This window comes from Diplotaxodon limnothrissa, linkage group LG14 (assembly GCF_057381915.1).
Source record: "Diplotaxodon limnothrissa isolate DT_005_m linkage group LG14, D_limnothrissa_male_GT1.1, whole genome shotgun sequence".
Classification (NCBI taxonomy): Eukaryota; Metazoa; Chordata; class Actinopteri; order Cichliformes; family Cichlidae; genus Diplotaxodon; species Diplotaxodon limnothrissa.
Genome location: NC_140609.1, coordinates 30,557,606 through 30,579,715, shown reverse-complemented (window position 1 = coordinate 30,579,715; position 22,110 = coordinate 30,557,606). Strand labels below are relative to the sequence as shown.

At 40.6% G+C, this 22,110-nt stretch overlaps 1 protein-coding gene across 1 annotated transcript; it reads left to right on the top strand.

The window, feature by feature from the left end:
- The first annotated feature begins 14,041 nt into the window (after positions 1–14,041).
- Positions 14,042–14,677, top strand: dusp14 (dual specificity phosphatase 14). The gene has a single exon (XM_085370983.1). It carries the CDS (start codon positions 14,042–14,044, stop codon positions 14,675–14,677), a length of 636 nt encoding a protein of 211 aa, XP_085227109.1.
- Positions 14,678–22,110: the final 7,433 nt, after the last annotated feature.

The following is a 22,110-nucleotide window of genomic DNA, read 5'->3' as shown; positions in this document are numbered from 1 at the left end:
AGTGATATGGGCAGTAAACAAACCAGAATGGGTTGAATGCAGGAGGTAGTCAGAAACAATGTGGTCCTTTACCAGCCTCTCAAAGCACTTCTTCATTATGTGGATGAGTGCTACAGGGCAGTAATCATTAAGATGAGTGACTGTGGGTATTTTTGGGTACTGGAATGATGGCAGCAATCTTGAAACAAGATGCTATGACAGCCTTGTTCAGTGACATGTTGAAGATTTCTGTGGGAACCAGAGCTAATTGGTTGGCATACTCCTTGAGGGCCCATCCTGGTATGTTTTCAGGGTCCAATGCTTCCTTTATGTTCCCTTTTTCTCAAGGTCTTCCAGACATGAGCTGTTTCAAGACTAAACGCCTGCACATCAGGGTGTGCAGGCAGGTGTTACAGGTGTTGTTAAGCACTTTGAACTTCCCAAAATGTTTGTTTAGGTTGATTAAAAAAGATTATACTGTTCTCACAGGGTGAGTGAGTAGGGTTAGAGTCCATAATGGCTTTGATATCCTGCCACATTCACCTGGTACTTACAGGGTCATTGGAGAAGTTTCTGTATTCTTGTACCGTGGTTTTGCTTGGCTGCTTTTATGGAATGATTCATGTTGACTTGTTGCTGTTCTGAGTGCCACAATGTCATCTGATTTAAACACATCATTATGTGCTTTGAGCATCGCATGTATCTCTTTACTCATTCACAGTTTATTGTTGTCCAGTATGTGATGATGTTTCTGGTGACAGAGACATCTTCCATGCACTTCTGACTATATGCAGACACAGACTTGGCATGCTCATTCACATTTGCATGTTGATTGTCAGTTGCAGCTGCCAGGAACATGTCCCAGTAAGCATATTCAAAGCAGAGCAGTCCTGTAATGCTTTCAATGCTCCTGCAGGCCAGATTCTCACTTGCTTCATGGTGGGTTTTTCTCTGATTAGCAAAGGCTTGTATGTAGGAATCAGTATCACACAAAGAACCGAGGTGAGGAAGGGGTGCTGCCTTAAATGTTTCCTTTATGTTTGAATAGACTAAGTCCAGTGTGTTCTTTTCACTAGTTGCAAAATCTACATGATGGAAATGAGGGAGAACTGTTCTCATGCAAGCCTGATTAAAGTCTCCTGTTACAATGAAAACACCATCTGGATAAGTATTTGCAAGTCATTGATGGCAGTAGAGAGTATTCAGGGCTTCCTTGATATTTTCACTGCAGGGAATGTGCACAGCTGTGATGATAACAACAGTACATTCAGTGGTCAGGTAGAAGAGCCTAGCTTTTACAAAAAACGCTGTGTGTGAAGAGCTGTGACTTGAGATGACTTCAGTATTTTTGCACAAGCTCTTTTAAGTTTAAATGCACACACGACGACTACAGGTAATAAGAGCACAGCTTCAGAATATTATTGCAACACTTGGAATGGATGGATTTAGCCATGTCTTAGCTTCTGGTAGTCCAGTTTGTTCTCCAAGAAGCGCAGATGTTAACAAGGAGGACATAAGGTCTTGGGGCCTTGCGTGCATCCTGCATGGGCGATCTCCCCCTCTTCCATCAACTGCAATGCTTTCTATTTTTCTATTGCACCACCTTCTTCTACTCCACTAGCAGACAGTGCTGGTAGGAGACTTTACTGCTTGATGTACCAATCATAGCTCATGCAGCTTGTGTAGCCAGCTACGCAGACCTTACAGAGTGCTTGCATGTATAGTTCCTAAACTGTTGGTTTCACAAAGTGCTACCAATGACTGACAGTTGTATATTAGTTTGGCTTTACCATCCAGCAGATTCACAGCCAAACGATCCAGTTTAAGGGCATTTGAGACATTAAATGTCTTTTACTATCAGGAGCCAGTGCAGCTGCAGCCAAATAAGGTGCCACCATCTGGCATCAAGTTAACTCCAACATTTAACATGCTAACTGAAGCCTGTAGAGTCTGAGATGTAGCTCTTGGGTATTTCTATGAACATTGCACGGTCTCACTTTGGGGTGAATTTTTTACAACAAGTAAGTTGCATTAATTTATTATAGTTAGCCAAAAAAAATGAGCTTTGTGTTTTAGATTAAATATACCTAGTATATCTTAGTTTAGCTGACCAGAAATTCTTAAGGTGCTCCAATCAGTGTTTAGCTACAGGAACACTGTTTTAATATGCTAACAAACAATCCTGGTCTCATTCAAGGTGGCCAAAAGTTAGTCTGGGAGGGTGTGACTCCTGTAGATGAAACAGAAGTCTGTAGATAACCTCTACTTTCTTGAGCTATGACCTAAATATAAAGTTAAGTATACAGTTTAAGGCATCGGTTCAATATGCTGACTTTGTAAATTACTGTCTGCATTTAGAATAAACTCCATTAAAAAACAATAAAACACACAGGCTGTGTCTATGCTCTGAATGGCTATGATTCACCTTTTGCTTGAGGCGTCCTTTTTGGAAAAAAAGAAGATGTCGATGGTCATAATGGAAAACACGACTTCAGCAAGTACAGCTCTTGGATTCCTGAGTGCTGCTCTTCATACATTCATTAACTTGTTTATTTTCTGTTTTACACTTCACGGGCGCAGCATTCATGCTGGTATCATTACTAAAGTGTATTGGTGATGAATCATTCTCTTAAATTAATCAGTAACAGCCTAATGTTGCAGATAGAAAAAAACAGTAAATTGTCAGTGTTTTAGAGACCCAAACACAATTTCACAAACCAAATTTTCAAGGGGAGCTTACAACTTTTTTAAAGAACAGTTCACATCCTGGTTTTAAATGTTACACCAAATATACTGATATATAAGCCTAAAAGGATTTTATACAAAATATAAACTACCACAACCTCAAATAACCAGATGGATGGGTGGACAGAAGAAATATGGTTATAAGTAGAATAAATGATTACAGAGTTTGGCTGGTGGGTGTCAGTTTGGTGTGACTGTGTCTGTAGTCTTCATTAAGTCCTGTTTGTATTCATGTAAAGAAGCAAAACGAGTTTCATTCTGACTTTAGTGATTCCATTAACAGGTTTGTTTGTTCCATAGCTGTAGCTCACAGTTTTCAGGGAGGTGCTTGATCCTCCCACAGCTTCTGTATGAGGAGTGATTGATGCCAGGGACACAGTAGCATACGAGGCACACCTGCCTCTGATTGTTGATTCTCACCTCACCATGCTTCTACATCATATTCAGTGCTTTTTAGTAATAAATAGTCTTGACTTTTTGTTAATTAAATCAAGCATAGCAATAACCTTGTGGGAAACGTTCTTGGGATTATAGAATTAAAACACTGATAAATTATTTCTTTCTTTCCACTCATTGTCAGCCTACATTAGCTGTGATAGATTTCAAACTAAATGGTGGTCAGAGCATGGCTGAACTAAGGTCAGTAGGCTTGATTAAGGGGTTACCACACAGAACTGCAGCTGAAATAACAGTAAATATTTCAGGTATACAGTCTGTTCTAGATTGCAAAACAACAAAGCCTACTTTATAATCACATGTCACATGCCAACTGTGAAATCACACAGCCTCATCATCTTTTACCTGGACTTAAAGGTGTGCCAGATTTAGTGCAGTCTTCTCCTGAGCAATAGGCATGGCCACCTCCTCATCAGCGCTGGTATAGGATTTGAAGAAGTTTGACAGTTTCCTCCAGGAAGTCGTATCTTTTCAAGCTGCAGCATCTTCCTCTTTATATCCAGGGAACCTCTCCTGTACAGCTATAAGCTTGAAATGGCAGTAAAGCCAGATATGACTGTACGCTCACATCCCCGCCAACTGCATCATACTCACCAGTCTGGAAAAAACAGAATGGTTCAAAATGACACTAAAGTGCAGTTGTAACATCACTTTTGACACACATTGCTGTTTATGAGGGCGACGTGAGCAAAAAACAGGTGTTAGCTAGCCCTGGAGTTTGGAAAGTTGCATTCAGGTAAAAACACATTTGTACTGCACATGCTAAATACCTAAACACATAAAGTGTGTATTTTTTAATATTTGTTATTGTATTGAATGAAAGCACATCTAACAGCAACAGCCCCACAGCCTTGAGACAGCATTAAACCTGTAGAAAGATAAAACCAGTAGACGTAAATACAAACTAATTATTCCCAATTCAGAAATGCCAGTACAGGTCTCCAGGACCTCTCAATTATATTCAGTCTGTTCTCACTGAGATGTCTCTGTAGATACTTGTTCAAAGCTCAAATGTGGGTAGAAAGTTCTTTTTCCACCGCTGTAGTATGAACTTTTCAATCACCTGATGATGAATGATTTCCACTAATTGGAGCATCTATGTATTTATCGGGAGCTTTAATGTGTCATTTGAATATGTTCATGTAAACAGGTTTTTCCTGACTGACCCAGCAATTGTTTTTGTTGCTGCTGATTGATTCTTTGTGTTTGTTTGTTTTGGTGATAATATACAATAATAAGGCTCATACAAACTTTTATTTTTCATAAAAACACACATTAGAAAATCTACCTCCAGTAGAAAAGCTTGGTGTTGTCAGTGTTGCTCATTCATGTCGGAAATGAATGCAAACTGTAAAGTAGCTTGGCCGCAGTGCTGGCACGTCAGTGCATCGAAAAGCCACAAGTTTCTACAACAGTCGCATACATGCGAGAATATGACCACCGCAGTCTCTCTAGTTTCAAGAATCACAGACAGAGACAAGCACGGCCAGCACAGACTCAAATCTGATCACCCATCTGGCCATCCTACATATCCAGTGATGTTGGGGGCTACATACATAGTGATGAACTAGAGTTAAATGCAGTATTTATTATGTTCTAGCTGAACTTTTTCTTTACCGCTTTTTCCACAAGGACTAATTTTGCCATCACAACCACCCGCTCAAATTATAATTGTCTTAATAATTGTAACGGCAAGAAGAAAGAATAAATTCAGCACCTGCCCACAAAAGTCATAATTTGAGGGTTACATTAAAAAAGGATTGTGTATGTGTCTTGTGTAGGTACTTCTAGGTGTCAGTCATGCCTCTGTAAACAAATTACTGTGATTTAGCTCACAGAGTTTCAGTGCTGATGTCCACCCTGCATACAGAGTGGAGAGATACTCTTGATGTGATAGAGAACGGAAGCGTCACACGAGCCTTCGGTTCAGTCAAGGTCTGTGGGCTAAGGTGGAAACCACAGGCATTATGGTTGGTAACCTGCTGTTAGCTCTAACCAGGTAGTTTCTGTTAATTTATTTCATAGTGTCTGTTTTAACTTTTGCATTGTTATGCAAAAATAATATATACGCCTATGTTAAATTTTGTGACTGTTCTGCCCTTTTGTGCGTTTCAAAAACAATTACATGAACTGTCTGTTGGTTTGTTTCATTTCTTTCCAGCACTCTAGTAAACCATGATAATAGTTGTGTTTGATGCATAATGCACAAATGATCAAGCCTGGTCATATTAGCTTTGCTTCTGTGGGTAGTTGGGGATGGGTTTGTGTGGGGGTGAGGGTCCCCAAATAAAATTCTGCTTAAAAGACCCATAAAATTTTGGGCCAACTCTGGTGGTGATGAATGCTGAGTGGATGGGCACCTGTTTTTGCCTAGAACCCCAATAAACTCTAGAATCACCAGTGTAAAGAACCGTCATGCACTTGACCCTCTGACAGTCCCACAGCTGTGGGGGGTGTTTCACAGTCTGTGATCAGTCTCACTGCCTCTGGTTCCGATCCCAGCTTTTCATCCCTAAAAATCGATCACACATCGTGAAGGTACTTTTACAGATCGCTCACCTTAGTTTATAAAATTCCTGTAAAACTAGTGCAGTAAATCGGTTTATGTGCACTTAGTCTTGTTCAGACGGTGAATCTGGAGCTTGAGGCTCATTCATGGTTCGGCCACAGCCCTGTAGATTTCAGACTGGCTGAATCTCCCAATAGAAAAGCCTGGAATCATCTCAGTAAGCCAACATGCTCCTCCTGCCTCCCCCTCCTCCCCCTCTGTGTGGCACTGATCACCCCTTATACTGGAGGCAGCGCTGCCCTCTGCACGCCGCACAACCAGGCGGATGTACCGATGGCTCGTACTGTATTTCTGGTGACTTTCACGTGATGTTATTGTGTGTTGCGGGCTGTTTGCCAACCTCTCGCCTTCTACCCGGCCGTGTGCATGAGCGGACTGGCAGGAGGTAGATGTGTGACAGCAGCAGATCCGTGCGCGCCGGTTTGGTGCAGGCGGCGAAGGCGCTCTGAAAACCTCCATCTCTGCCTGAGAGAGAGTCGACTGGTAAGTTGAGTTTTCCATCTGACGTTGAGCCAGTTTATCGGCATTATGAGGACCTCATATAAGATGCCTACTTATAAAGCCTTGACTTATTTTTTTTTTTTTTAAATGGGTTTTCCGGGCAGGTTTATGTCCAGCTTTTTAGTTTTGTGATGTAAGCTGAGTGAAACTGGAGAAGCGAGCGCGCCTGCCAGGAAAGCAAACGTGTCGCTGACACTTCCATCAGGCATTTTCTACTTACTAATATTCTCTATTTCCGACAGCCCAACTTGTCACAACGCAAGCACATCTCCGCGTCACGCGCACGCGAACGGGCATAGGAACGTGCGCAGAGGAGCGGTCCTCATTCACGGCTCGTTCTTGAATTATTAAACTTGAGGAGTCATTCACTTCAAACTCCACATTCTAGACTCGTACTGGTTGCTGAAAACGAAAAATAACGAGACATGGCTAATTATAAAAGTTTAAAGTAGTAATCTATCTGCTTGTCATGTTCCCAACTGGTAAAAATGTGTGTAAAATGTCGTAAAATACTGAATAAAAGCTTCTAAATTTTTTTTTAAAGAAATCTGAAAATTTAATGATTTCTAGTTTACTATCAAAGGTGATAAGGAAAAGCAAGAACAATTCACATTTTAAAAAAGCTGAAATTAGTACATTTTTGATATATTTTAAAACAAATAGTAAGAGTTGCTGGTTAATTTTGGCAGTGTTTGACATTCCCAGCTTGTGGAATCAATCAAGGATAATAAAAGGTTAAGTCTGTGTCAGTCTGTCATTTTTTTCCCATTGTGTAGAAGTAGAGTCCATTTATCTGTCTCATGTGTCTGCTACGGTGAGTAATCTCTAAAAGCGACACTAAGTGTTTCATTTAAAGACAAATTTGTGGAAAACATCTCAAAGGAAAGGGAGGAGGCATCCTGTCTCTTACTACATGACATGTGACCATCTGTGGCCATCAGTGATTTTCCCCTTGGTGCGACATATTGAGGTGTGACATTGTGGATCTGGGTGGTGCTGCTGCAGCAGGAAGGTGCCAGAGCCGAACTCTCATGTGGCATTTGTCCCTCTGTTTCGAAACTTTCCCTCCTCTGAACCAACAGCAGCTACTGTGTGCATTGTTTGTGCTGGAATCCAGCTGCACTGGAGACATTTGAGAGGCCATGCCCTTCCTTGCTTGCCCAAAAAGACCGTCCCTGTCATTGCTGCTCATTCTCCCCAGATCATTATTGAGTCTGTGCCGAGACACTTTCAGACATCACTCAACCTGAGCAGACTGCCTCTTTTATTGAGAAACTGCAGCCGTCTCCGGCTATTTCAGTTATCTCGTTTCGGTCAGGAAGTTCAGTTCTATCAAGGTTTCACTCGTTAGTGTCGTGAGGACGAGGTTGCCAGCGGGACCGCCACTCTAATTTTCCTGCAGGTGGGTCACGTTTCCAATTTGTGTTAGCGAAGGTGGAACCGGACCCCTGAGGAATCTCCCCAGCGAGAGAGCAGCGTCACAAGATTTGTGAGGTGGCACCAACTGTTGACAGATTCATCTGAGTGATTGAGAGAGGGGATGTTTCTGAAACATAAAGGAGATCAGAAGAAGAAAACTCGAAATTTAGGTGATTTGAGGGAAATGTCTCATTGGGATTTCTCAGAAAGATTTTTTTTTCACAAATCAGTTTTAAGAATTTAATGGTCTAAAACACAACCATAAAAGACACCGTCGAAATAGTTGTAGCCTAATGAGAAATTAAAAATGTGATTGCCTCCAATGTGGATTTATTATTTTTGTTAATAGGTTTAGAATAATTGGCTTGGAGAATTGACTATTATAGTAATGAGGCTATAATAATGAAAATGTATATAATAAAACAACTTCAATTTGGTCTTTTGTAAAGTTCAGCACTAATTTGTAGTAGAGTAAAAGTTGGAATGCTGTCCTTTAAATCCTCAGAGTAAATTTGACTGACAGTGAGCTGCAGCATTTCCAACGTACAGTAGAGTTTTCAGTGACGACAGCCTGTGCATAATTCTCCCTCCTCCGCTTCTGCCCTGCCAGGGGTATAAATAACCATGTGGATGAAGCAAATCTCAGCACAGCCCAGCGCTGTGGTTCATCAGCACTTTGGAGAGGGCCTGGGCTTATTTGGTTTTCTTATTTTCTTCTTTTCCCCATTGATGTGGCTACCGCTGTTGCACTGTTGGTTACTTGGTTGCCCAGCAACTCAGTTTGTGTTATCTCTGTCTGTGAATTATTGCATCAGCTGTGCAATACATAGAGACTCACGACAAGGCATCTGCTCGCAGGTCAGGCTTAGCTTTTGTTATTTTAGAAAGATGTCACTGGAGATGTTACACTCAGACTGATGTGGGTGAGATTAGGGACTGGGATAACTTTAATAGTGGAGAATCATCTGATTTTTATTTTGAAAGTTCATCTATTCAACCCTTCCTGTTTCATCTTTCTCTAAGCAGTTTTTTTCCCTATCAGCTTCATCGCAAATGAGTCTCTTGTCCCACATTTGGTGTAAGGTGTGGGACTTGAACTGGTGGAGAACCCCTTCATGTGCTTTACAGAGAAGAATTTATTTCAGTTCAGGTTTATTTATATAGTGCCAATTCACAATAACAGTTGCCTCAAGGCATTTTATACTGTAAGTTAAAGATCCGACAATAATACTATGAGCTAGCAATCTGCGAGGGTGTGAAGGAAAAACTCCCTTTTAGCAGAAAGAACCCAGAGGAACCAGACTCAGGGAGGTGCAGCCATCCACTGCGACTAGTTGCAGGTCGAGGCAAAAAGAGGAAAGAGAAAAGAAAAAGACTATAGGGAAATGGGGAAAACACACAATAAGGAAGAAAAGGCAAAAAATTTATGACATGTTTCAATGGTATATAAACAGGTAGAGCACAAATAGAAGTGATTGAAGAAGAAGTACTTAGTGCATGAAGTCCCACAGGAATTTGAGCCTATGACAGCATAACTAAGGGAGGGTTCACAGTCACCTGATCCAGCCCTATTAGTTTTAAGCTTAATTTTCAAAGTAGAGAGGGTGTCTGTCTCCCAAACTGAGAGCTGGTTCCACAGGAGAGAGGTGTAATAGCTGAAGGCTCTGCCTCCCATTCAACTTTTAGAAACTCTTCGAACCACAAGTAAGCCAGCAATGCATTGTTAGGATAGCCTTGTACTATGAGGTCTTTTAAGATACGACAGAGCCTGATGGTTCAAGACTTTGTATGTGAGGGGAAGGCAGTTCGTCTTGTAACCGGAAGGTTGCCGGTTCGAGCCCCGGCTCGGACAGTCTCGGTTGTTGTGTCCTTGGGCAAGACACTTCACCCGTTTGCCTACTGGTGGTGGCCAGAGGGGCCGACGGCGCGATATGGCAGCCTCGCTTCTGTCAGTCTGCCCCAGGGCAGCTGTGGCTACAACTGTAGCTTGCCTCCACCAGTGTGTGAATGTGAGAGTGAATGAATAGTGGAATTGTAAAGCGCTTTGAGGGCCCCAAAAAGTGCTATATAAATGCAATTCATTATTATTATTATTATTATTATTAAGACCCTGTCCCACTTTCTTTTTTAAGGCCCAGTGTATGCTGATCTGGTATACCTTCAAAAACTTTATAAAAGAATAATTACTAGTTTGTATCCATGTCCTCCAGACTCATATAGTATTTAGTGAATATGGATTAGCTGATCACCAAAGAGTCAGTTCAGTCACGTAGTGGTTAGCTTTAGTCCAGGCTCTTCAGTAATGAAAAGTTTTTGAAATTATGGTGTCAAAGTGATGTTGACCTTTTCACTTTGTGCGTGTCGTCATCTTTATATTTCAGAGTGATTGAGTTTTGGCCAGAAATTTGAATTACAAGGTCACAGTGGCATTTGACTATCAAAATACAATATAGTTCTTTTAGAGTCCAAATGATTTTGCTCAAAATATAAGGTTTAAGAGATATTGAGGTCGTTAGGGTCCATACATACATACATACATACATACATTTTTTTAACGTGGAAATGAGCAGTGATTGTTTGAGTTAGCAGCAACAACAAAACACATCGTCTGTCATTCAGTTCATAGACTGACTACTCCTCACTGATCGTTACACAGGGAGGTGTGCCTGAGTTTGAGCTACAATATCAATCTTTCTGCAAAAATGACAGTAAAGCACTATGAAGAGTCGCTAAAGGTGAAGTGAACTGAACAATGAAGATAACTCATTTGGGAGAGTCTGTTTCAGAAATCTTTATTGTTCTGTGGTTCTGCTGCTTGTGACGTCTCTGAGACCTGTTCAGCTCTAAAATCCTCCTCAGCTAGTTACTTTTTCACATTGTAATATAAAACTTTTGATTTAGGTTTACCATCCATTTTGACTGAAGGACCCACCACTCATTATTGAATGATTAAAACCACGAAGACCCCATTAACAAATGAAGTGATTGCATGATTAAAATTGACTAAAAAAGTAAATTGTGGCTCATTTTTGGCTGCAGTTGGTCTGTGGTACTTTAACTGATTTTCCTTATTAGTTAATCTTCAATTATTGGTATTTAGAGCTGCCTAGGCGCCCAACCCAGCAATTCAAAAACCAAAAATCTATTAATTTACTGTCACATCAGGTGAGGTAAATCACTGCTAGTACTTATTATGCACTTGATGCTCCTGCAGGAAACTTGTTCACACTCTGATGTAGTCTTGTGATTTTGAGACTGCTCTACAGTGAGAAACATATTTGTTGTTTTATCACAAGTGGTGGCGCTGTGGATGAAGGTGCAGCAGGTTTATGGCAACCATTTCACAGCAAAGTCCATGGTGGATGGCAACCAGGAACACAGCTGATAGCATTATTTTGCATTATTTTAGTTTATCCTTTCGTTCCTTTTTTCCTTTTCTTTTTTTTAAAAGGGAAGCAGGCCATGCTGGGATATCAAAGCTGTGAGCAATACAAGGAAAGGCTTTTCTAGCCCTTGGGGAGATTAGCTGCTCCATGACTTACTGATTTTCTATGCAAGCTTTAGGCAATAAAATCATTAACAATCTTGCAGGCAGAGAGAAACTTGTTGGGAAAAATAAAAGATATGACTGATATTATTTATATTATGGGTTTTAAAGTGCTCCTTTTATGTTGATTTACAGCTAAATGCTTTTGTTCTTTGACTTCCAGAGTTGAGTAAAAGTTAAAAAGAATTTAAGGGAACACTTAAATCACACATCAGCTCTTGGATGAATGAACTGTTCCAGTTGAAAATCTTTACTGACATACACTGTGTAATTTGTTGAGAACAAAGTGACATAAAAATGGTGAGCAGACATCAAACTCATTATTCTTCTGTGGGCTGGATTCAAAATCACAGCAGAAATCAAGGTTAGGTTTGTTTGAAGTGTTTTTTATGGTATCCCTTTGTGCACCAACTCAAAACATCCTCTGCCTGAAACAAGTCATTTTAACTGCTTTCCCTTTAACCTCAGTGTAATAGAAACAATAATAATATCAAAACTTATTTCTTAACAAATCATTATTATTTATATGCCTACATTCTCCCTTTCTATTACATTACATTTTCAATCATGTTGTTTTGTAAAATGAAAATCTACTTTTCTTGCAGCCTGCAGCTTTTATGGAAGTATATTCCACATTAGTACTCAACAGTGTATTTACCAACCTTTTGATTATGGTAACGCTTAGTTTTCAATAATTTAAGGTAAAATTTGTGTTGTATTTATATAAAAAACAAAACAAAAAAAACAACCAGTATAAAATCATTGAAACAAACACAAAGCAAGGCAGCCCAGAAATGTCATCGCTACAGTATGTCCTGGGTCTGCCCCAACCTCCTCCCAGTAGGACATGGCTGAAACCCCATAAAAATAACATCTGCCTGATCCACCTCAGGTGGCATCTGCAACACTGCTGGACCAATCTGTCTGTCAATCTCCCGCTCCACCCTCCCCTCACTCGTGAACGAGACCCCAAGTTACTTGAACTTCTTGCTGGCGTGGAGCGGGAACTCTACCCTCTCCTGGCTGAGAACCATGTCTTCAGGTGCTCCTCCCAATCACTTTACCAAGTTCATGCTTTGATGAAGTCAAGAGAATTACCTAATGGAATTTGGAAAAAAAGAAACAAATTGATTGACAAAGTCATAAAATTGGGAACAATTAAAAACAAAACAATAATAATAACATCTGTGAGATATGACAAAATACACCTCTGGGGGTCTACATGGACCCCAGTCAGTAGAATGAGGGTTAAGGCTGTCCTCCTTTAACCTGACTTCCTTGTGATTGGCTGCGTCTTAGAAACGATAGGATTAAACAGCAGATTCCCTGTTCACAGTCAGAGCTGTGTGCATGAGATGACCATGTTAAGAAACATTTTATGAACACTCTCTTTGACATCATACAGAGCCAAGAGTAGGAAAAGAAATGAAGACGAAGATTTTGGCTCACAGGGACGTTACCTGTACATGTGGTGAACTCTTGATTTGAACATGAGCGTCCACTGTTGTAATAACATGACAGAAAATATGGAAAAGCATAGCAGACACTCTTCCTTGCATTAAAATGAAGCATCCGCTCATCAAAGGGGGGGAACGAGGGATTAGGATTTGATTTACCTTGCAACCCTTTTGTGCATTGAAAGCTGCGATCACAATTTAATTGCACCTTCTGCACTCATGCTTTTGATTAGAATTTAATTCACAAGAAGAATCCCAGTCTGCAAGGTGACGGCACACAGCAGTGTTTTTGCCATGCGTCTTGTTAACCAGACCGCACTAGAAATGAAGGAGAAAGACCTGCCAGCCTAGACTGGTGCAGGATGTGTGGATGACGCACGACAAGTGCAACAGTGTGCGAAGCTCAGCCCGGAGCTGTGGGTTCTCCGCTGATAGTCTAAGCATTGCCACAGGTGTTTCCATCAGTTGAGCACATACAGTAGTATATGTCATATTACAGTTTCCATAATATAATTTTCCTTGTATGTGCTGTACTCTCAAAGAGAGTAGAGGTAATTTTCCTTTTAGGAAAAAAAAAGAGAGAAAAGAAAATGAAATTAGGGTGGCAAATCGTGTGTTTAAATGAAGTTTGGTATGATCATACAGTATGTGTGATTAGCTTCCACCCTGCTGTTTGGTGCAGTGGAGAAATGACATTAACGGCAGGAATAGCCAGAGAGACGAGATGTAATCTGTATGTGGGAGCCGTGGATGGATGAACATGAGATGAGGTGAGTGTTTGCCTGCGGGACGTCTGCGCTCACATGGCAGAGCGAGGCTCGTCTCAGCGTGCGGCCATTCGACCTGAATGTTGAGACACGTACAGTAGAGTGACTGGTCTCTGCGGCGCGGCGGATTCTTGAAAACCCCTCTCGTATAATTTTGTGATGTGAAGCCGGGGGGCTGCGGGCTCACAGCTTCGTATTTTTAAATGAGTTCAAACTATTTTGACTCTAACAGCTTTTTTTGTCTGGGTTCTTAAAGTTTGAAGACGCACTCTTACAAAAGCATTTCCTTTTTTTTCCTCTCTCTTTTTATCCAAACCATTTCATGGATTCGCAGCACTCTGCCCTCCAAAAGAAGGATCTTAGTGCCCTTGTTTTGTAGTGTTTTCAAACAGCAGTCACGTTACTCATCCTTGAAGTGTTTTTATGTTTGTCAGCCTGCACTGAAATAGAAAAATGTTTAATTTAGATAAAAGCTAAGTCTGCTTTTGTATTTCAGGAGCTGTCTGGCTGGTGCCGCTGCACTACTATGACTCTGAGCTCATGAAGATTTTGTAAAGGAAAAAAGAAAATCCATTCCTGTTAAAGCCCACTTGTTTTCTCAATGGCTTCCCGCAGCCAAGGCTTCTTCCACCATCATCATCACCACCACCATCCCAACTCCATGGTGCCTGCGACGGTACCGAGGCTGCTGCCCGAAAATGGCAGCCTGCTGGGAGGCATCGCACAAATCACCCCCAACCTCTTCCTCAGCAGAGGAAACGTGGCTTCCAACCGCAGCCTGCTGCTGTCTAAAGGCATCACCTGTGTGGTCAATGCCACCATTGAGCTCCCCAACTTTAACTGGCCTCACATGGAATATGTAAAGGTCCCACTGGCAGATATGCCCCACTCCCCCATCTCCTTGTACTTCGACAGCGTGGCCGATAAGATCCACAGTGTGGGACGTAAGCGAGGGGCGGTGTTGGTGCACTGTGCAGCGGGAGTGAGCCGCTCCGCTTCTCTGTGTCTGGCGTATCTCATGAAGTACCACCGTGTGTCTCTGGCCGAGGCCCACGCCTGGGTCAAAGCCCGCCGCCCCGTCATTAGGCCCAACGGTGGCTTCTGGCGCCAGCTAATCGAGTACGAGAGGAAGCTGTTCGGCAGAAACTCTGTTAAGATGGTGCAGACGCCCTACGGGGTCATACCTGATGTTTATGAGAGGGACCGCAGGAGCCTCGCTCCATACTGGGGCCTGTGAGAGAGGCAGTGCCGACTGTTCAGTGGGGGATCGAGGATGAAAGTGAAGCCCTTTTGCCCTTCTGGACTGGAGGTTCCTACCTGCTCTGGACAGAGGAAGAGAAAATGCACAAGTGTGCGTGTGTGTGAAGCTTAATTAATGAGTGATGGTGCTTTTGGACAGAGGGAGTTCAATCAAACCCTGGCCGTTGATGGTGCTGCTGTTGATCCAACCAATTTTCTCCAGTTAAGTCTTTAAGTGGGAGAAAGGGGACTTAAAACCCAGAATCCTTCGGACCAGAGGATTGGATGGGACCACAATGATGTCAGACACCAAAACAAGATAAAACTTTGAGTTGAAGTCAGTGCCGTCCTTCTCTGGGTCTGTCTTTCCAGCTCCAGCGGATGATAGAGGTGTTCAAACAGTGATGTGACTGAAGTTGTGTTCCTGACGTGGTGTCATGTGGTGGTATTGTGCCAGTTTTGCAGTAATCCTTGGTGTGAAGGGCAGCAGCATGCTCTTAATTTATGGTAGCATTAAAGATAAGTGTACAGAAAAAAATATAGGGAAATTATTCTATTGGAATGTAATGATAGTTAGGGGGGAAAAAAGCTTATGATGCATTTTAACTGAATGAGAATCAAAGATGTTATAGCAACCTTTTTTAAGGTGAAATTTGAAAAGATGTAAGCTAGGAATCGAGGTTTAGGGAAAGCTCCTGTGTAACACAGGGTTGACTGTTCCATCCTCTGACCACACTATGTTATTGTAGTGCTATTTGATGCTATATTAAAGAAAATATCTGCTGCCTCAATAGAAGTGGTAGCTCTATGAAGTCTGTTTTCCATCCCACAGTTTTTGCCTTTTATCCAAATTCGGGTAAGGCTGCAAAAAGATCAGCACAGCACAGAAAAGACATTTTATTTTCTGTCTGGAAACTGGTCCACCTCTGTGGTGTAGCGCTCTTTTGAAGATCAGTAGGCTGAAGATCTTTTTTTTTTTTCTTTTTCTTTTTTTTTTTTTTGCTATCATCTGCAGGGTGAAATTTAAACTTTTTTTGCACGCTCTAGCCACACTTCAGAAATACTGGTTGTAGGTCTGAGACATGCTGCAGTAAATCATAATAAAAATACACTTTGGGACAATTATCACATAAAAGATGAATAAATACAAAAATGTCTGCATACTTCAAGTGATATTTTCCTCTTAGAGCCATCAAGTGGACTTTTTGTGTCTGTAGAATGTGTTTCCTTCTCATAAAGCCTGGCTTAAAATCCAGTTTTGTAATATTTAAATCCTACATTCATGTTCACTGTCTCACTATCTAGTCTCTACTGCTTTATTTGGGGTAGTTTTTTTTGCATTTAGTGACATTCTAGTACTATATAATAGTATAATATAGTACTATATTATTCATATAGTGTGACAGAACTATAGATAAACTAAACATAACCCTGGTTGAAAAATTGGTTGTTGAAAAACACAGCTTTCCTCAAGTATAATGAATTTGTATGTATTTATTGAATTTGCTCAGATTAAGCTTCTTCTGGCCAAAGTCCAAGAGTATATCCATCAAAAGAAACACATTATCTCTGTAACCACACAGTGGGACAAAGAGCCCTTGTACCACAGAGTGCAGGTGCTAAAATGGACAATATGTCACCTCACCATTTCTTCCTACAGTACAAAATTGAATCGAAAATATGGCCCTTTAATGGCCCTAAGATCCCTCAGAATCAGCTGTTAAAATGCATTGTTGAACCCCTCTGTGTTGTGTGAAACAGACAATGATGAATCACATGGTTAAGGAGAGGTCATTCCTTTGTGACTACTTTATTTGAAACACCTTTCAGTTATAATAACAGAAAGAAGCTTTTCATGTAACAGAAACAACATTAAGAAAAATTCACTCGATATGCAAGATGCTTCATTGTTTCAGTTGTCAGTCACGCAAACCTAGAGATCAGCCAGCAACCACCTGGCAACCTCCAGTCGCTCGGGGAAAAATGTGTATTCCCCAACCAGTGACTGGCTGCTGAAGGTTGCAAACTCTTGAAAGGTGAAATCAGTCACGGAGACCTCCTTTTGATTGTTTTGGTCTTTGGCAGATAGTTGCCTGTAGATTCCACGCAAGATGCTGTTTTGTCTGCAAGCATTTGTCAGCGACTACAAAAACCTCCTTGTGATTGCTTTGGTTGCAAGCAGACTATCACAGTTGGCTGTCGTTTGCACGCAAACTACTTGCCAAGCGATATTGAAACTGGAAAGAGTGTGATGCAAACCAGAAATGGAGAACTTTTGCTTACAAATTATTATCTTTTTCAAGTTTCAGTACTTTACTGAGAGCAGTTGGCAAGTGTTTGCAGACAAGTCAGCATTTCCCATGCAAACTTCATGTAACCACAGCAACCTGCTAGCAACCAAAGCAACTGGAAGATTTTCTGTGCAACAACTTCTCTTTCAGCAACCTCCAGCAGCCACTCACATTTTTCCCTAGTGATCAGTGATTGCCCGATGCTTGCGCTGAAGTGCTTGCCTTTGCTCTGTTCTTGGGCTAACTGTTAGCATAGATGTGGTGAATTTTATGGCATATTTCAACAAGCCACCGGCTTGTGGACATATTTTAAGGCCACTTCTTGGTAACTGTCACTACATCCATATTTCTTTTTAATATAATGAGAAACTCTGTTGCAAACCAAAAAGAAAAGCAAAGAAGCAAAAAAGAAAAAACTGTATTTTTTTTCCTAATAAAAAGCAACATTTGTGTGTGTACTGGAGCAATGATTAATAAATCTATTATTTAAGAAGAAAGCAATTCTTGTGAGACCACAACCATGCAATGGTGCAATAAAATGTCACTTTGTAGTACTACTGTAAGAGACCAGCACTGAGCTGAAAATTTCAAGCCACGGAGATCAGTGCACAGATGCTTTTCTGATATCCCAGGTGTAAAAAGGAATAAAAACACCAGAGGTACGGGATTGTACGAGGATGTTATTTCAAACCCTGAGACAGTGACATTAAAATGTAAAAACATAAAAAGATAATATCACTCTTTGCATTCACCCCTACACCCATTGTTTTGGACTTTTACCAGAATCAGAGTGCACATTTAAAACAAAACTGAAAGCATAAATTTTCTCTTTTCTTTTTCTAACTGTGAATGGAGACATCTCCGGGATTTTTTCACATGAACAGGCAGCAGTCTTTCCTTCTCCAAAGGCCTCTTGATGTTCAATCTGCACAGCCAATTTCCCCAAGAGATGTCTTCAGATGTCAAAAAAGCGTTCTGTCATTCATTTCTTTTTGCTGTGGTTACAGAGCAGCAGGCAGATATTGATGAGCACCATTTGTCTTGTGCCCACACTTCTGAGGGACCTCCAGAGTGGTCCTAACAATGAATTCCATTACCCACAGAGACGCGGCTCGCTACAAAATGCTCAAGTGATGGGCCCAAATTATACAGCGCGGACACCATTTCTGGTGGGAGTGCGTTAAATGTTGCTGGAGGTTGCAAAAAACTCTTTTAGTTATCCCCTTACCCTCCTTCTGGTAGTGTTAACGCGCACACATGCACGTGGGAGGGGGGGGGGGGTTTCAGAGCACAGTCAAGCACTAAAAGTAAACACATCCTTCATCAGCAGCAGGATATTATCGTCTATCATTAAAGCAGTAAGCAAAACCATTTGCATCATCCTGAGTGTCGGAGCAGGCCTGGCTCCAGCCGTGCAGTCCATGCAGAACGAATGGCACTGAGGACATTTCTGGAGATGACATTCAGACATTCAGTCAGCAACTCAACGGAAAGCATCAAATACTGGTGAGCTGCAACACACCGCTGTGTGCTAATATTGTCTTTATGATATTTTAATTTGTTGTTTTATGATGAATTATTTAATATTCAGTGTACAAAATGTCAAGTTAAAAATGCACAATTTGGCATCTTCAAACTGCCTGCTTTATCCAAATGAGAGAACAAACCCCAAATATGATATTTTTTGACTGTGTTTGCACTGGCTAAAGACAGAGGAAAGTGTTTCATGTGGAAGCTTTTAATGTTCGGTTCATCAATTGTTGCTAGGATGCGGACATGTAGTGACCTGTTAGTTTTAACACCAAGGTTTTGGACAGTATTGGGAAAATTAGCATTTAGCTTAAAGGTGTTTTTTGTAATAAACCTCTGTATAGTTTACTCAAAGGTTTCACCACTAGGGGCAGCATTTTACCCCCTGCTGTGTGCTGCTTTAACTTTGTCTTTTGCAGGCTGCCGTTTTAAAGAAGAATGTGCTCTTAAGTCTCCTTATTAATAAAGACTGCTCCATCATCACTACGCCATCCTATGGTACAAAGTGGTATTTCACAAAGTACAGCCCAGCTCCAGTTCTGCTTTAGTTGCTAACTACTAGTTAGCTGTTTCTGTACTTTTGTTTCATTTTGAAAGATTTATCATTTTAATTTAAATATTTGCAGAACCTGATGCAGATTTAAGTTATTGTAGTTGGAATTTGTAACTTTGACAGAAAATACCATTCAAGTCATCAATGCTGTAATTTCGTCACGCATCGGCGTGCGAATGCTGAACAGTACAGACTCACAGAGCCGCTAGCAGACTGCTGTTTAACAATAAAACTAATGTAGAATTAAAAAGATTGCATCATTGTTTTTAATTTGTACATAAACAAACAAACTAATTAATATTTATGTGGTTTCTACAGTCGGTTAATCATTCAGGGTTGAAGCTGCCACTGTAGATCCTGAGGTCATTCTTGCGTTATTATATCAGAAAATGTTTTTCTTTCCTTTTTTGAAAAGAATAATTATCTTTGTCTATTTTTAGCACCAAATATTATGTTAAATATAAAATAGTGATTGAATATAAACAGAATATATAAGAACTGTGGAACTGAAAATGCAACACAACAGTTAAATTATTATGTTGTTATTGTTATTATTATGTAAAATCGGTAGAAAATACAGTTTTCAGTTTTCATCGTAGGTTTTGTTGCTGCAGTCCTGGTAAATAATGAAATTTTTCAACCACACGTAGCAAATAAAAACATCCACTGTGGCTGCAATGGATTACTGAATCATGGCCTCTTTGGGCTTCAAATTATACAGCCTCTAATGATCCACTATAATCTGCATGAGCTACACAACTAAGGAAACACTTTGCTCAAACATCACCACCACCCCGCAAAAACGCAGGATTAGTGCTCAGTTAATCATCCCGAATGCTGCTAATACATTTAAGCTCTTCCTCTGCTGTCACTGTGATTAAATCTCGTAAACACTGAAACAGCTGCTTTAGAGTCTCAAACATAAATAATTGGAAATGTTGTCAAAATGTAAAGCGGGAAGCAGCTATTTCCACGAGGGTGAAGATGAACTTACAGAAGCAGCTGTTTTTAATCAATAATATGATGGGCCATGGCCACAAAACACCAAAGAGCAGCACTCAGTACAGCACCGTATCAGTTCAATCTCTTGTCTCTGCCAGACTGATCGTTTCAGCACGCCATCTCAGACAATAGGCGTGAAGATGGGCGCAGCAAGGAGAGAGACGAGGCTGCATTTTGATTTACGCGGCCTCGCTCGGTAATTGATTTCAGTGTTTGTAATTTTAGTAATCCTGGTGTTCACGGTGAGAGGAGAGGAATTCATTTTCTGCAGGAAATAAATTAGGGAATGGCGAGAGATAAAAAATGGATGTTGGAGAACACACCTGAAGAGCGGGGGAATAATAATAAGACTGGTTTCACCCCCACCTTCCCCCAGACATCGCATTTGATTGGCTGAGCTCAACCGCCAGCGATGGCCCTGCAGGCTTGTTGGTAGAGAATTTATTCCATTTTGTCGCAAAGTGATGGAAATGAGGCCTCTCTGGCCGGAGAGAAAGTACATTATTGGGTAAAATGACAGAGGGAAATGTGCAGAAACATTCATGCATTCGGAAGAGGAAGCATCACAGGAAAAGCAGCGGAATAAGAGCAGAAAGCCACGTGAATTAAATGAGTCATTTTAAGGCCGTGCTGTGTTCAGATTTGAACACACTGGATGAATGAATCCAGAAAAGTGATAAAACATTGTTGACTGTGTGTTTAGCGGTGGTGAGGGTACAGCAGTGCATAAGTTTGAGGGTGTACAGGCTCAGCGTACTGCCAGGACAACCTGGATCATTTTTGGAGCCTTGCTTTCTCTGGCATTCTTTTCTGTTTAGGGTCCTTTATTTTGGTTTTTACCAACACTGCTATCGGCGTTTGGTGATAAATGATTAAATCTGGAGTAGGCACAATGTTTTTGGCTTCATGAGACAATAAAAATTCTTATTTTATTTATTTATTCCTATTTTAATTTTATTTACATGCCCATGTTGAAGTCTTGTTTGGCCTGTTTGTGCTGTTGGCAACTGATATACTTATTATCTGCTCTACCATATAAAGGTCATGTAGTCCCAGGCATGGTGATGATTTCATAAATATTGCAATTATTTTATAGGTTTTTGTGGATATAAATTAGTTCTTTTGTGAGATTAAAATCCTACAATGTATTGATAAGGTGTTGAAAGGTCATAAACATTAAATATGGGTCATTTTAGCCTATTAGTAGGAAGCTGCTAAGCAACTCCAAGACTTCATAATTGATGTGATAAGAACCTACAAGGTTTTGATTTGGTGTATCTTTACTATAATAATCAAATAATCTCTGTGTATGTTGTTCTCAGGTCCCCGGGGGTTCCTATCTATATCGGTGATCATGACATCATTGCGCTGCCTACCATCCATGTAGCAACAGCCTAAAATTACGCATTTATGCAGACATGATGCCTTAAAAAAGCATCATAGAAGTTTAATTTTCCAATAGTACCATCAAGTTTATATCCACTATCCGTTGAATTATAAGCCGAGTAATCACCTGGAAATTGGCTAAAAAACAGGCTAAACAGTGCACAGCACAGAAATGCAGTAGCTATAGTAAGAGAATATATAAATCAAGGCTTATTTTTTTATGCCTGTCTGGCGGGAGGGTCTTAAAATACAGAGTCTTTCAATTTTTTTGTGCGTGACTTTTTCAAATTTCAAGGAGCTTGCATTAAATACTTGTATTTTCTTTTTATCCTAAAAGGGATTTTATATGCAGAACTTTGGCTTCAGGCAATTATGTGGCAAAAGACCAAAGGTGATTAAAAAAAATGTAATGGAGTAGTAACATTAATTATATTCACCAAAGTAATGAGTTACTTTAGAACTACACATGTAGTTTTCAGAAGTATTTGCTTTCCTCAGAAGAAGCTGGTTACTTTATGGAAAATTATGATGAACTGATGTGTATTCAGTCCAGGTTAGTTATACTTTCTTCATTCACGATTACGTACGGCTCCCGAGCTAAATAAGTGGCTTCATTAAAGGCTGAACATAATGCTCAGAGTGGATGGACACATGCCCTCCAGCTTCTTG

What these genes read in the sequence shown, in the direction of transcription:
- dusp14 (XM_085370983.1), top strand. Translation starts at nt 14,042, where the DNA reads ATGGCTTCCCGCAGCCAAGGCTTCTTCCACCATCATCATCACCACCAC.